Here is a 16,119-nt window from a genome sequence, read left to right as displayed (position 1 = left end):
AGTAGGATAACATAAGTTCCCAGTAGGACAGCAAGTTAAGTCTTCCCCCACCCCAAGTTAAGTCTTGAGTGATCTCAAGCTATATTATTAACTTCGTTGTGAGACCCAACAAAAGCTCAGTCTCTCTGATTGCAAGAGGTATTTTCCAAAAATCGTATTACTACATTTTTTTTTTAATTTTGCATTCCATGCATGTGTGTATTGGTCAGAGGACAGCTTCTAAGAGTCACTTCTCTGGGGTTTGGGGGCTATCTGCTGTCCCTATGTGGGATATGTTCTATGTGCTAGGCTGTTTTTTTCTGGCCTCAGTGGGAGAGGAAGCACCTAGCCTCCACTCAAAGAGACTTGAAGTGTGGTGGGGGGGGGGGGGGAATACCCAGGGGGCCCTCACCAATTCAGAGGAGAAGTGGAGAGGGATGGAGGAAGGATTGTGGGTGGGGGGTGGGCGGTGGGCAGGGGGTGCAGTGAGCAGGAAGTAAAGTGAATAAGTAAAAAAAATAATACATTAAAAAAAGAAGTCAGATCTCTCCACTGTGTGGGTTCTATGGGACCAGACTCAAACTATTAGGCTTGGTGGCGAGTGCCTTGATCCACCGAGTCATTTTCCAGCCCTCTGAGTGTAGTTTGTGCTTATTGGTGGATGAATGACATGATGGTGTTTGTATTTTGGATGGCAGTGCCAGCAGCCTTGTGAAGACACACTGCAGGCTGGAGAAAGGATACCCAGCTGAAGACCCAGGGCTGTCACAGCACCCTCTGCTCACCTCTCCCCACTGTCCCTTTAGGGCTGGTGCACGGATTCTGTACTCAGCTGCACCAGCTCTTCATTCTCTTAGAGGATGCTTACAGTAGTTCTTAGAGCATCCCTGGAAAACCCAGAGCTGTTCCAGACCTCCGCCCCAACCAACCTCCCCCGCCCACCCCAATGCCAGCCTAGGCCCACAGCACTGGATGCCTCCTAAACAGACACCTCTATCCAGAGAAGGCAACTTAGCCAGGGCATGTCCACACTGTAGCCTCTTCCTGTGCTCAACAGCTCCCTGCACCATCAAACTGAAGGGCTGTGCATAGATCTTCGACCTTCTTGTCCCTCCCCTTCCCTGCCTCGTTTCCCTGACCTGTCTGTTACTTCGGAATCCCTTTCTTTTAACCTCTCTAACACCTGCCTCAGCCCCAGGTTCACCTATTTTATCCATTCTTGGAGGAGTTGTAGATGCAACCTAGGGTCTTGAAGGCATAGAAAAGCACTCCACCACAAAGGTGCATTCCCCAGCCTTGGCTTGTTTCTTTTTTCTTAGGTTTTTTCTTAGGGCGGGAGGGGGGTATAGGGAGGGCAGGGTTTTGGTGTGTAGCCCAAAATTAAAGATCCCGCCTCTGTTTCCTGATGCTGGTTTACAAGTATGCACCACCACGTTCATCATACTGCTCTTCTCTAACTCAGACGAAACCACCCTTCCCACAACTGATAAGAACAAGAAAATAGGCGATTCTCTGCTATTATTTTCCTCAGAGGGCAAAGCAACATCTTCAGGATGACGTGATGTTTACTGAGCACCCATGTGTGATAAACAAGAGGGACAGAGTGACCAAGACCTGGGGAAGCCCCACACGGGGACAGAGTGAGATAGAAGACAAAGTACAGAGGGTTACAGAGATGTTCCTGCAGTCAGAAAATGTTTCTGATAAGGTTTTTGGGGTTTTGTTTTGTTTTGTTTTAAATAGTTCCATCTGGCTGACAAAGATGTGAGGAACCAAGGGCACAGAATCCATTATGGGTAAATGGTGGAGTGACGGAAGCATTGCGAAGAGTAATTTGGTATATACCACATATATGTGGAGCTCCCAACGGTAGGGATTTTAGTTGTGGGAAATCTGAAAAATCGCTGAAATATAGATTAATGAAGGACCGAAGGCATGAAAATACAGTAATGTTTATGAACATGTCATAATAAAATCCATTTTATACACTGAAGATTAGTTAAAAAATAAGAAAAAAGGAGACAAATAGAAGCATTAAGAATAAAAGCTATATTTAAAAAAATAAAAATAAAAGGCTGATTGCTGGGGTTATGGTACAGGCTCAATCCCAGCCATTCAAGAGGCAGAGACAGGAAGACTTCAAAGTGAATTCCTCCTTTGGAAACAGAGGGAATTCATGGCTGGCCTTTACATCTTAGGGAGACCCCACTTCAAAAACTGAGGCAAATGGGGTAACTGAGGATGTAGTTCAGTGGTATGTGCTTGCTTGGTTCACTCCGGAATAAGGCTGATTTAAAAAAAAAAAAAAAAGCAATTCACAGAACATCTGCAGACTCGAGTATGTCCAACCATAAGAGCGTCTTTATGCTTACACACACACAAACACACAAACACACACTCATGCACGCACACGAACGCGTGCACACACACATTACTTGCTTGTGTACGCGAGTGTAACTCATACAGAGGATACTCTGTGTAGAAAAGAGCAACGAGGGACTGGAGAGATGACTCAGTGGTTAAGAGCACTGCCTGCTTTTCCAGATGTCCTGAGTTCAATTCCCAGCAACCACATGGTGGCTCACAACCATCTGTAATGGGATGTTGCCCTCTTCTGGTGTGTCTGAAGACAGCTACAGTGTACTGTACATTTATAAAATAAATAAATAAATCTTAAAAAAAAAAAAAAAAGAAAAGAGCAGCGAGTCTGTCACCCAGAATATTGCTGTGGTGGGGGGGGCCTCTCTTCGTACTTTGTATTACAGTATCTGGTAATGAGGAACCGCCTGTCTGGGAAGCAAGCAGGCAGACCGCGGGAATCTGCCATTATCCTCTGGGGATGCTGGGCAACCACAGGTGGATGCCCTTGGTGCCAGAGCACAACTCCCTACCCTAGCACTTACCTGCCTGGTCGACCATTGGGCTCTACTAGACTTTGTCGCGCACCAGAAGGTACCAGGAGTGAGGGTAGTAGCCCCACAGGGTTTCTGGTCAGCTGTTGAGCACTTCTGCGCAGAGTTGGGCCCTTTGAAGTGACCCCCTGTGGCTCTACTGCTTCCTGCTGGGCAGGAGTAGCTATTAGGAGAGCGTAGCTACCGCAGCCCACCCGGGTGTAGGACGCCCCGCCCCATCAGCGCCTGGGCCCCGCCTTCAGCTCCAAAGACTACTTAGTGCTGGAAGTGCTTCCCAAACTGGTTTTCCGCGGAACCCCAGAAGGCTATCTCTTCTAGGAGACCACGACCTGACCCACAAGTTCCGCTGCGTGCCCTGGGAACTGCCAGCAGATCCCAACCTTGCCAGCTGTCTCCAGATCCTGAGACCCGTGCCCCGACAGACAAGAGACGCAGGTACCAACCCATCTTCCCACATTCCGAACCCTCGGGCAGAGAAGGGGCTCCAGAAGTGGGCAAAGAGGGTTGGCTCCAGGCCAGAGTTGCCCTCCTCCACCCCATTTGCTGGCTTCATTACATTCTTCTTCCACAGCCCAGCCCGCCATGGCCCAGTTGCTGATGGTCACGGTAACCCTCGGTTGCATCAGCCTCCTCTACCTGCTCCCGGGCACGCTGTCTGGCAGCCTGGGTAAGGGACTCAGGCTCTCCAGACCCAGGTGAGTACTCACGAGGACCTAACTTTTCTAGAGCTCCTCTCCCAGATTAAGGGCCACCCCCCACACCTTTACTGTTGCCTGAACAAGGCGGAAAGACTTTTTCTTCCTCTGCCTCTTTCTACTTGGGGTACTTATTCCTCCCACCCCCACTGATACAATGGACCTTAAACATAAAGGTCTGCAGGAGGAAGGGAGGCTAGAGGTTCTCAAGCTTGCTGGCCTCTGACCACATAAGGGAAGAACCCCGAGGAGAGGGAGTGGGGGCAGGGCTCTTTCTTGGGGAATCTTTGCCCAGAGAATGGTGCTGTTAATGCTACATGTGCCTTGGGTTACTGAGATGGCCAGGCTGCCAGTAAGCCCAGGATGATACCCCCCCAGCCCCCAGCCTTCAGGTTGGAGACCAAGTTCTTTGGGCTTCCCCTGGTCCTAGGCCAGGCTTTTAGGGAAGCTACGGGCTTCCCCTGCCAGTGCCCTCAGACTGTGTAGAAGAGAAGTAGGTCGGTTTAAAGGTTTTTGGAAGGCTATACTTGGCCTCTGAGTTTATTACATCTTTCTCTCCCCTTCTGCAGAGATGCCAAGATTCCTCCCAGTGGCCTGCAGCCTGGACACCCCTCACTTCGGCCTGTAGTCTGGAAGCCTCGGCATGCTTCCCAGCCACTAGGAAGGGGCAGCCCAGCCCTTGCTATGATTCATCTACCTCAGGGTGGTGGCTCACGACAGCCGGGTCCCCAGCGTCGCATGGGATCCCGAAGACCCCATGCCCAGCTCCTTCGGGTTGGCTGTGTACTGGGAACATGCCAAGTCCAGAATCTAAGCCACCGACTGTGGCAGCTTGTCGGGCCAGCTGGCCGGCGGGACTCAGCTCCGGTGGATCCCAGCAGCCCCCACAGTTACGGCTGAGGTGGGTCCCAGGTATTCCACCTGGAGTGCTGCACTCTGATCCCAGAGCTCCACACCCTGGCCCAGTTCTTTGGAGCTCCTGCTTGCAGCAATTCCTCATGGCTTCGGATACCATAAACCTATGAGGCTATGTGGATCTAGGCTGTTAGATTCGGCACTGACGGGGCCTGTGCATCTCAGAACTGTGGATACTCGGGGTACAGGTGGTCGGAAAAAGTGTTCTCAGTATCACACACCGCAAAGAACGTGAGGAGGTGTGTGCCGAAAGGAATAAGCAAAAGCTAGAGTCTATGAGCCCCCGCCTATGAGCAATCAGGAGAAAGACTGGAGTGGCCCCTGTGACCCCCGCCCCACCCCGACCCCACTGGGAATTAAAGTCTGGCTGTGGTTGAAGGCTGTGAGCCACTCTCTGTTGCCATTTACCCCGTACCTGATCTGGAAGGACTGCTTTTTCCTTTTGGGACCTGAGACAGAAGGGACAGAGAGAAGGGCTAGATGGTGGGGTCAGTCAGAGATCTTCAGTGGCTGTTAACAACCTGGAGCCCAAGCCAAAGTGGGGATGGAGACTTCTGGGACATGCTGGGATAAAGTACAGCAGAAACAACCCTTCCTTCTTACCCTGAGACCAAGGCAGGGGATAAGACAAAGTGGCCCATCTCTAAAAGGTTGAGTATAACCTACCCCTGAGCAAGAGATGGTGGTACCACCTCTGCACTCAGGAGGCGGAGGCAGGAAGAGGAGAAGTTCATTACCAGCTTAGGGAAGATCGCAAGATCCTATCTCAAAAACCCAGTCAACACCGAGACCTCTCCAAAAGCAGGGAAAAACAAACAAACCCAAACCTATTTAAACAAGGTTGTCTCTGTGACCTGCCCATCCCCCAACCCAGCAGGGCATCCAGCCCCGAGCTGTAGCGGCTGACAGGTTTATTCCTTTGTTCCCAGCTAAGACTTGAAGAAGGGGGAGATGGACCACAGATGACAATCAAGGGGAGAACCAAACCATCCAGAATCACAAGTTCGAGAGCAGCCTTTGCTACAAAGACTCTGTTTAAAAAAAAAAAAAAAAAAAAAAAAAGCCAAGTCGGGAGAGTGGCTGGGGGAGGGGGGACAGCACCGATCACAGCCTGGACATAGTTTCTTGGTACAAGGTCTTTGCATATGTTATTTCGATCAGACCTTGCAACTGTCCTGTCAGAACCCAGGGTTCTGAGATAGATGTCGATCCTCGGCAAGTACTCAGGGCACCTGCATGTGCCTTCCAGCGTCACCTGGAAGTACCTCATTACTCCAGATCTATAGGTGGCCTCACTGAGGTCAGCGGTATGCCCCAGTGGTTACAATCTTCATGCTCAGAGCCAGGCCTACCTTTCAGTGACCAGAGATGGTCCCCACTTAGGAGCATCCTGAAAGTACCCCTCTGGGCCTCCATCCCTGTGCTTACTAGGTTTGTATGATTCGGGAAACTCACCGTGGGCACAGTTTAGCTCACTCCCTGCATTGCTAGACTAGGAACCTTCATGTACAGAGAGACCAGAACAGAGACTGGAATGGGAGGTGATAACTGAGGAACCTCTAGATCCTAGACTTAAAGGTAAGGAGTCAAGAGCAAACTGAGGACAGACAAACTGAGTCTCCAAGACCCAGATTTCCCAGAATCCTTTTAGCTACTCTGGATCCCGGGCAAGGTCCAACCTTGCACCTCTCTTGGGCCTGGATGGTCTGTTCTTCAGCACAAGACATCTTCTCTTTTAGGAGCACCTTTTGTTGCCTCCATATCTCTTTTCATGGATACCCTGCATCCTCCTAGCCTGGACCCCTGGGTCTGTTGAGCATGGATCTCTCTAGAATCTCATGAGCGGTCAAGGTCCCTGAGCCTCTGAGTTTCGCTTTGAAGGGGGAGGGCTACTGGCCTCTTGTGCAGTGTCAGGAGGTTGCCAGTTATGACCCTTGTATCTGGTCTGATGCCAGCCCCACACTGCGCTTGGCTACACTTGGCTGCCTCTTGATGCCCCCACGCAGAGAGGTTCAGTGGTAGTGCAGCCCTCCCCAGCCTGCCCCCTAGGCCACTTTCTAGCTGTTTTCACACTTAAAAGTTGTACTCTCCTCAAGAACCTATTCAGATACAGGTGCTCACCCTTGGTGGCTTTGAAGGTCATGACTCTAGCCTTCTCCAAGAACCCCTCACCCTCATCCTGGCATACAGCACACAGGACACACTGGAGAGTTCAGCCCTGTCCTCCTGGGGGTGACTTTTAACCAGGAAGAGACAGGGAAACATATCAAAAAGATGGATAAGAAAAGGGTGGCTGCAGTTTACCTTTAAGTGGTAAAAGGGCTGCTGGTGGCTCTGCACTGCTGCTTAGGGAACCCATTCAATGTTGGATCAACTCAGTTGGCTTCTAACCTAGGCCTCTCACCCTCATGGTACCGCTTCCCTGCTGCAAGCATGTCTCTGCCCAGGCAGGTGGTTTTTGTCTGCTTGGTCCCTGCTGAATCTTCATCATCATACAAGCCCACCACCCTTCTTGTCCAGACCTCAGACAGGCTGCCCTGAAGGAATGGTAGAATACTCACCTTGATTCTAGGAGGCCTTTGCTTATTACTAACCACTGCAAAACAAAATCCCTAAGTCAACTTGTGAAGAGACCTCTCTTCCACCCATGATTTATCCAGCCACCTACCTGCCTCCAGCAAGAATCCAGTGAAGGCAAAGAAGGGCAGTGGTGCCACATGCCTTTAACTCCAGCACTCGGAAGCAGAGGCAGGTGGCTCTCTGAGTAAATTGGCAAATGATGCAGCCATACAACACACAAGATGTTCTCTCTCCAGTCAACATCCCTAGTTGTCTTAGTGGTCCTCTGCGAGCATAAGGACCTCTCTGTTCCCTTAACATCTCCTCCCTTCTAGATTTTTAAAGAAAGAAGAAGAAGAAGAAAAAAAAACAAACAAAAACAAAAACAAAAAAAAAAAAAAGTGACTCTAATAGAGGCCAAGTTTGAATGTGTTGCCTTTTTAGTTAGTCTAATATATCTGAGCATAAGAGGTTAGTATAAGGTTAGCTAACCGAGAACCAAGGAAAGGGGAAAGTTTCCCATCTCTTGATTCATTGCTGCTAATATTTTGCTGTGAGCAAATATTAGATGTGATACAGCCTATTCCATACAAAGCGTCATAACAATGCTCAGCATGCCAAAACAATATCATACTGTCTCCTAGAACAGCTGTGTCTTTTATCTCCCCTGACAAAAGACATTTGAATCCTGCCTTGGGAAGAATCGCCATGCCACATGGTCATTAAACGTAATGGCATCATTTTGGGGTTGTTTTTCCCAAGTCTCAGCTTGATGAGCTAAAGTCCTGATGTCTCTCCCAAGTTATCAGTTCGTGCTCCCCCTTGGGACATGTCCTCCTGATGGATTTGTTATCTGCCTGCAGATATTTCATTTGTCTGATGGTCTCCGGATGTCCTGGGCTGGTCCATCAGATTAGAAGCCATCAGAGACTTTGTTCATTTTCTGATAAGATGACTATAGCCTCACCTTGGGGTTAGAGCAGCTGGTTCTTTTCGTTTGCTTTAGCATTTACTCCATGTTATGTTTCCTTTAGAGCAAATGCTTTTGGGTAGCAGAAAGAGCATTATCCCTTTAAATTTAAAGTAAATAAATAAATAAGGGCTGGAGAGATGGCTCAGCAGTTAAGAGCACTGACTGCTCTTCCAGAGGTCCTGAGTTCAATTCCCAGCAACCACATGGTGGCTCAGAACCATCTAAAAGGAGGTCTCATGCCTTCTTCAGACACACAGGTGTACATGTAGATAGAACACTCACATAAATAAAATAAAAATAAAAGGTTTAAAATTTTAAGTTAGGACCAGGTGGTAGTGGCATGTACCTTTAATCCTAGCACTCAGGAGACAGACGCAAGTGAACCTCTGAGTTCAAGACCAGCCAGGACTATACAGAGAAACCGTCTTGAAAAACAGAAACAAAGGCTAGAGAGATGGCTCAGTAGTTGAGAGCACAGTCTGTTCTTCCAGAGGTCCTGAGTTCAATTCCCAGCAATGACATGACTGACAACCACCTGAATGGGATCTAATACCCTCTTCTGATGTGTCTAAAATAAATCTTATTTTTTTTAAAGAAAAACAAACAAAAAATTAAAGTTAGTGTAGCTAAATAGTATGTGAGAATTTAGGTGGGTGTAAATACCCTCTATCTATTTTTTAACTTGCCAATTAAGTATCTGATGGATACCTAATAATCAATAGCTTGATCCTGTAGATATTAAATGATATTTTTAAAAGATTTACTTATTTATTTTATGTATGTGAGTATACTGCATTTAGACATGTCAGAAGAGGGCATTGGATCCCATTATAGATGGTTGTGAGCCACCATGTGGCTGATGGGATTTGAACTCAGGACCTCTGGAAGAGCAGTCAAGTGCTCTTAACAACCAAGCCATCTCTCCAGCTGCCAGAAAGGGATTTTTAGTAGCATGACTAATATTAAAATGTCTCAAATAATTTGCTAACATAAGCAGGACTATTTAACTGTGATGAGAGCTCTAGAAAGGAAATTTGTAAAGAGCCACTTGACAGTTAAGTTTCAGATATAATCCAGTGGTTTTCCCCTGGAATTTCCAGAACCCTGTCTTGGAGAAAGGCACTGTGTATGCCAGTAGTGTACTTAGAGCACAGATCTCCACATATCCGACAGCAGAGAATGTTTAAGATGCAGACAGTCACATTTTCAGATATCCAAACAATGTTTTCACTCCAGCGCTCGGGAGGCAGGGGCACGTAGGTCTTGTGAGATTGAGGCCAGGCTGGTCTATAGAACAAGTTCCAGGACAGCCATGGCTCTGTTACACAAAGAAACTCAGTCTCGGAAAAAAACAAAACAACAAAACAAAAAACAACAACCCTCCCCTCTCGAAAAAACAAAACCAAGCAAGTAACAACAACAACAACAACAAAAATCCAACCAAACAAACCAAAAAAAAAAAAGTTTCAGATAGTGTATAAAATTTATCCTTAATAGAGGATAGGCTGTTCCAAGCTCCCTTTAACTTTTTCCCTTGCCAGGGTTTGATCATTAATCAGATCAAGGGCAAGCATAAAAGTATAAAAAGAAAAAAAAAAAGAAAAAGAAAAGAAAAACAAAATTTATTCAGTTTATAATGTTCATTAACTTTTAAAGATTTAAACTTTTAACGTACAATTTTAGTTTTAAGGCTTTTAATTTAAGATTTGATATCTTCAGCCAGGTGACCGTAGCACAGCCATTCATCCCAGCAGGGGTAGGTCTTGTGAATTTGAGGCTAGAATGGTCTACAGAGTTCCAAGACAGCCAGGGCTCTGTTATACAGGGAAAACCTGTCTCAAAGGGGCAGAAAACGTTGCTATGTTTAAAATTCAGGACAATCAGTGAAAAAGGAGAGAATCATCCTTGGTCGAATATTAGGTGGAGCTTGGGGAGTTCTACAGAGAAGTGGGTAGGGGATGGGATGGTTGTGGGAGGGGGAGAAGGGTTGGATGAATTAGATAGGTTAGGGACACCACAGAACACAACCCACAGAATCAACTCTGGATTAGGGAGTCTGTAGGGGTCTGTGCTAGGTCCTCTGCATATATATATATATATATATATATATATATATATATATATATATATATATATATATATATATATATAAGAGAGAGAGGGAGAGAGAGAGAAAGAGAGAGAAAGAGAGAGAGAGAGAGAGAGAGAGAGAGAGAGAGAGAGGGAGAGAAGAAAGAGAGAGAGAGAGTGATATTCCATTCTGTGACTCTAGAGAACCCTGAGTAAGACGTGGAGCATGTGAAACTTGTATATAAAACAATCTCCTTGTCCTTTTGAAGAGCCATCTATGAAAGCATTAAAAATAATCTCCAGGGCTGGGGAAATGGCTCAGTGGTTAAGCGCACTGACTGCTCTTCCAGAGGTCCTGAGTTCAATTCCCAGCAACCACATGGTGGCTCACAACCATCTGTAATGAGATCTGATGCCTTCTTCTGGTGTATCTGAAGTGTACTCACATACATAAAATAAATAAATACATCTTTAAAAAAAAGCAATCTCCATAAAATTCTTAGATGTAATTTGAGGCAATACCCATGGGGTATTTCCAAAAATTCTTAAAAAAGAAAATAACTTTGGATAATTAGCTATAAATCCCAAGTAACATGTTAATGTGACCAACTAATTACAGTATGGAACAAATAATTTATCTGCATTTTGCTTAGTGGGAAAATAATTTTTGTAGGCTCTTTATTAATAAGAGATTATTTCTATGAGCAACTGCCTTAGCAGCTACATTAGTTAATAAGCTAATAACCTGCTCTGTTTTGGGTGTTACATCTTTATAGAATTAAACCAAGAGTTGCCAGAAAGCAACTTACAGGGCAGAGGCAAATCCTCAGTATCTATAAACAAGAGTGTATCCAATGGTATAGTTCAAAATATAGCTCTTTTAGTTTACTATGAAATTTAAGTACTCATTTAAATAATTTATTGGATGATCAGAGGGAACATCCTCTAAGTAATGAATGACTAATACCTCTGGGAACTTTGTCCGAGACCAGCTCTGGCAAACAACATGGATCCCCCAGAGCCGGAGGGAGGACTGAAAGAAGAAAGACAAGGTAGTTAAAGTTGCAGCATGAGTTCTGCCCGACTTGAGGCCTAAGCCTCATGGCCGAAGCAAAGCTTGGTTTAATTCTCCTCTTTTTAAATCATTTTAATTACATGTAAAAAGGTAACAGTGGTTCTGAGACAAGGATCAAGCGAGATAACAACCAAAGATCCTGTAAACTTCATACTAGAGGTCAGGTGAAAAAGGTAAGAGACAACAATGGATACTGCTGTACCTACATTCTGAAATCCACCCTACCCTGAGCTGCATTTCTAAGGATACTACCTAGAGCTACAAATACGAATGTACTTCCCTACGCCACATTCTTAAAAACCCTGCCCTGAACTTCAGAGGTAGATGTACTTCCTTATAGCCTCATTCTTGAGAGCCCTACCCCGAACTACAGATGGGGATGTGCTTGATAATAGCCCTTACAGGTCGTAGCACAGAAGCCAGATTGCTGCCTCGGCCAGCCCCAAGATGTCCTGGGATAATATTAATATTACTCCGCCATCAACTGTTCAGAGGAGACAAAAATGCTCTCCACAGAACTGAAGCATTGTTGGCTCAGTGAGTTATACCCTGGTTACCACTGTTTCAATACTGGAAGTCTGGTTTGTTTTGATTTTTTTTTTCCCCTCAGGAAGGAGCCATTGATACTAAGTTATTCCTGCAGTTGGGAGGGAAATTTCCCATGAAGGAATGTTTAATATTAAGTTATTCCCCATATAAGGGAGGAACAAAAAGAACCAACTTTGTCTTTTAAAAATAATTGACAGAGACTTTATTATCTCCCTTTTCTTTCTTTTTTCTTATTTAAGGAATTACTTATTTGTTTTATGTATGAGTACGCTGTAGCTGTCTTCAGACACACCAGAAAAGGGCATCAGATCTCATTACAGATGGTTGTGAGCCACCATGTGGTCGCTGGGATTTGAACTCAGGACCTCTGGAAGAACAGTCAGTGCTCTAACCACTGATCCATCTCTCCAGCCCCTGTTCCTTTGGTTCTTAAGTATTTTAATAATTGTACAAAATGCTTTGTCTCAAAAACTGAGAAGAGTCCATATTTAGTTTTATTTTCCATTAAGGTTGAGGCTCTTTTTCAGCGAGAGGAGCAAGTTTTCCTATCCCTTAATTTATTTTATTTGTTTTTGTATCTTGTATTTATTGGCATTTATGAAGCCAATTGAGGGAGACCCTGTGAGTATCAGTACAGGCGGTGATTTGAGAGGAGACAAAAAGGAAAACTTGAGAATGGCTCTCATTAAGGACCTCGTGAACTTTTTGCCATCTGTGGACGCAGACCTCACCTACCTTTTGCTATAGAGACTTTCTGGATGGAATACAGATCTTCTCCATTGGGGAGACACCCTTATGTGGTTAACACCCCTGGTTCTCTAGTGCTTCTCTGTGAGCACAAGGACCTCTCTGTACCCAACAAGATGGAGTCAGAGGTCTGACTACAAAGTGGTCCAGTTTATGTGAGGGACAGAAGAGGTGGATATTAAGCAAAGGGGGCTGGGCTAATGGGTTTTGCTTCTGTACTGATATATTAACTTGCTGAGGCCAAGAGGAAAGTACATGGTCACTTATTACTAAGTGTAAAGGCCAAGGAGATTGGCATTGTCTGGTCAGTTATATAACCTCTGAGCATATAAAGAGAGCTCCTTGGCCTACGACTTCACCTTCCAGCAAGCTCTGTCATCTGATTACTGCTCCCCCTCAGGATGAAGGTCGACATGGTGAGTACCTTATGATCTGAACAGGAATGGCTCCACCATCCCCTTGCCAAGGGCTTAACTGTCCTCAATGGAAGAGCCATAAAAGACCTACCACTTTTATCTGGTTCCTGCTAACCCCTATCCTCAAGGTCATAGAGCTAACTAATTCCTTCCTGTTGCTGTCCAGCCCAGATAGAGGTTTGAAGCCCCTCCCCCCTCCTCCTAAAATTACCTTCTATCTGCAAGGAGATCAAGCAGGTGGGGGCTGCTGACTCTTAATTAATCTCTCACGTTGGAAGTAGGCATCAGCAGGCTGGTGCACAGTTAATCTGACACGCGCATGAGAGAAGGAGTTTTAGTATTTAGTGCCACGGGGATGTAAATTTCCTCACTTCCTGTGGACCTGGCCGGTGGTGAAACGGGTCAAACTCCTATTTAACCAGGGCCCAGACCCTTCCCTGGTCTATCGACCTGATGTGGACCCAGAGATGGCCCAAAGCAAGGACGTCTTCCGAAACTACACTGTGAGTGACTCCCGGGCTCCTCCTCAGTTTCTCTGCCTTCTCAAGTCTCTGGGCCAGCCCTGCGGAGAGCAGCCCTTCCTCTTCCCGCAGTTCAAAGGGGGCTTTTTTGGAAGTCCCATTCCTCTTCATTCCTGTGGGGCATGTGCAGCCAGGGAGGCTACGGCCTCTAGTGTGCTAGACCAGTGTGGAACGTAGCCTATGCTGACTGTCTGGTTTTTAGTCAGGCCCGCTGCTGGATCGCGTCTTTACCACCTACAGGCTCATGCACACCCACCAGACGGTGGACTTCGTTCGAAGGAAGGTAAACGTTTTCTGTTCCCAATGCCTACTCTAAGGGTGGGCGCCTCCTTGCCTTTTGGCCCAGTGTACCCACAGAATGATCCTGCTCTGTAGCCCTCTCTGTGGGACATGAAGAATGCTTGACTTCTCCCTTCTCTCCAGCACATCCAGTTTGGAAGCTTCTCTTACAAGAAGATGACAGTCATGGAGGCTGTAGACATGCTGGATAACCTGGTGGATGAATCTGACCCGGACGTAGACTTCCCCAACTCCTTTCATGCGTTCCAGACCGCAGAGGGTATCCGGAAAGCCCACCCAGACAAGGGTGAGCCCCTCCAGCTGTAGTGGGGGAGGTGCTACCATCTCCTTAGGAGGAGACCAAAGAGGCCCCACCTTGAGGGAAGCAGACCCCTGGGCTCCTGGCTTTCAGCACAGAGCCTGCTCTGCCTACATTTATCCCTGCAGCTTCTAGGTCATTTGTCTTTCTCCACAGACTGGTTCCACCTGGTTGGACTTTTGCATGATCTGGGGAAAATCCTGGCTCTGTGGGGGGAGCCTCAGGTAAAGGCCAGATGTTGGGGAGTCGGGCAGCTTCAGCACTGGGCCTGAAGCAATATGTGGGGAGGAAACCGGTTTACCCCTCACCCCCAGCTGCCTGTCCTTTCCTAGTGGGCTGTTGTTGGAGACACTTTCCCTGTAGGCTGCCGTCCCCAGGCATCTGTGGTGTTCTGTGACTCTACTTTCAAGGACAATCCTGACCTGCAGGACCCTCGGTACAGGTACATTGAAATAGTACCTCACTTTCCCTCAATAGCAGCTGGTCTTTCCCCTCTACCCTTCAGTTCCTCCCAGGCTCATCTCTTGATCATTGCAGCACGGAACTTGGCATGTACCAGCCCCACTGTGGACTTGAGAATGTCCTTATGTCCTGGGGCCATGATGGTGAGGACAGCTAGAGACAGGCAAGGGGACGGTGCAGGGACAGTGGCGAGGGCTGCCCGTTTGGGCACCTGGCTATAAGGACCCCTCCTCTCCCGTAGAGTACCTATACCAGATGATGAAGTTCAACAAGTTCTCCCTGCCTTCAGAGGTAGGTGGAGGGAGGGGCCGATCAGGAGCCTCGTCCAGTCTAGCTAGTCTAGCAGAGCTGAGCATGCTGCTTGTGGCTTCCCCAGGCCTTCTACATAGTCCGATTCCATTCCTTCTATCCGTGGCACACCAGCGGCGATTACCAGCAGTTGTGCAGCCAGCAAGACCTGGATATGCTGCCATGGGTCCAAGAGTTCAAGTGGGTAGTTCTTCAAGGGGTGCGGTGGGCCGTGAGGGGAGCTTGAGGATGAAGAAGGAGCTTTCCTGGTGCTCATTGTTTCCCCCCTCATCTGCAGCAAGTTTGACCTCTACACCAAGTGCCCTGACCTACCGGATGTGAAGAGCCTGCGGCCCTACTATCAGGGGCTGATTGACAAGTACTGCCCGGGCGTCCTGAGCTGGTGAATGGTTTCCAAATACCCTCTCACTGCTGAATCAGCACCTAGGCCGGACATCTTCAGGAAAAATAATAGCCCACTCCAGCCTTGCTCAGGGCCCCATATACCTGGCCACAGCCCCCACCCTCACAGTTGAGGTCACTTTTGCTGGGTATCAATAAAGAATAAAAGAGATTACAAACCTGACTCATCACTGGGGCCCAGACATGTTGTGGTAGCAGGGGTGGCTCCAGCACAGGGATGAAGTAACATGAACATGCTGCTTATCCTCCTGGTTCCACATTTGAGTGCCCTCCCCCAACCCCCAGGCCCATTCTAGAAATAGTCATTAAGTTTTCTAGACTTATCTTCCTTCAACAGAAAAGGGGGTGGGGCAGCCAGCACTTGGGAGGCAGAGACAGGTGGATCTCTGAGTTCAAGGCCAGCCTGGTCTGCAGAGCCAGTTTCAGGACAGCCAGGGCTTATTACACAGAGAAACCCTGTCAAAAAATAGACAGGCAGGCAGACAGATGGACAGACAGGAAGACAGACAGACAAATAGGAAGACAGACAGGAAGACAGAAATAGTAGCGAGGGCTGATTGCCTAGGCTACATCCATAAGTGTCGATGTTGGATTCCTAAGTGCCTAGAATGCCATCCTGTCTGAGCTTGCCAGTGACCACCATGTCATTCATTCGTTCATCCTTCATTGTGACACACAACTAGGTTTGTTTTTTTCTTTCAGCTCAAAGTCTTCCCTTATTCCTCTAGGTGCCTCTGAAGAAAATGAGTCCCTGCTCTTAGGGGATTTTCCTCAGCAAGGCTTTTCTATTGTTTCCCCTGTATCTGACATTCCCCTGTATTTCTTGTTAACTGGTGAGTCAACCTGGGGAATTAATCAGACTCATGGGGGCCAGACTGTTCTCAGGTGCTCAGAATTGAGGCCTAGGAAGCACACAGAACCTTCTTGATGGTGGAAG

At 47.2% G+C, this 16,119-nt stretch overlaps 2 protein-coding genes across 2 annotated transcripts; both read left to right on the top strand.

Moving 5' to 3' along the window:
• Positions 1 to 3,473: 3,473 nt before the first annotated feature.
• ADM2 (adrenomedullin 2) lies at positions 3,474 to 4,486 on the top strand (the record flags this gene model as incomplete). The annotated part of the gene is made up of 2 exons (XM_080939233.1): positions 3,474 to 3,586; positions 4,156 to 4,486. 2 exons carry the CDS (start codon positions 3,474 to 3,476, stop codon positions 4,484 to 4,486), a joined length of 444 nt encoding a protein of 147 aa, XP_080795359.1.
• Positions 4,487 to 12,801: 8,315 nt separating this feature from the next.
• On the top strand, positions 12,802 to 15,239 carry MIOX (myo-inositol oxygenase). Its single transcript, XM_080939924.1, has 10 exons — positions 12,802 to 12,890; positions 13,313 to 13,393; positions 13,614 to 13,694; positions 13,835 to 13,997; positions 14,166 to 14,233; positions 14,342 to 14,451; positions 14,547 to 14,614; positions 14,713 to 14,762; positions 14,848 to 14,960; positions 15,058 to 15,239. The coding sequence occupies exons 1-10, from the start codon at positions 12,876 to 12,878 to the stop codon at positions 15,164 to 15,166; spliced, it is 858 nt and encodes a 285-aa protein (XP_080796050.1). The 5' UTR covers positions 12,802 to 12,875; the 3' UTR covers positions 15,167 to 15,239.
• Positions 15,240 to 16,119: the final 880 nt, after the last annotated feature.

Source organism: Micromys minutus (genome assembly GCF_963924665.1).
Source record: "Micromys minutus genome assembly, chromosome: 27".
NCBI classification, from domain to species: domain Eukaryota; kingdom Metazoa; phylum Chordata; class Mammalia; order Rodentia; family Muridae; genus Micromys; species Micromys minutus.
Note: the sequence above shows the minus strand (reverse complement) of the source record. Positions and strands in the feature narration are given on the sequence as shown.

Coding starts and splice junctions, on each gene's coding strand:
- MIOX (XM_080939924.1), top strand. Junction 14,615..14,712: donor TATGTCCTGGGGCCATGATG/GTGAGGACAGCT, acceptor CCTCTCCCGTAG/AGTACCTATACCAGATGATG. Junction 14,763..14,847: donor AGTTCTCCCTGCCTTCAGAG/GTAGGTGGAGGG, acceptor TGGCTTCCCCAG/GCCTTCTACATAGTCCGATT.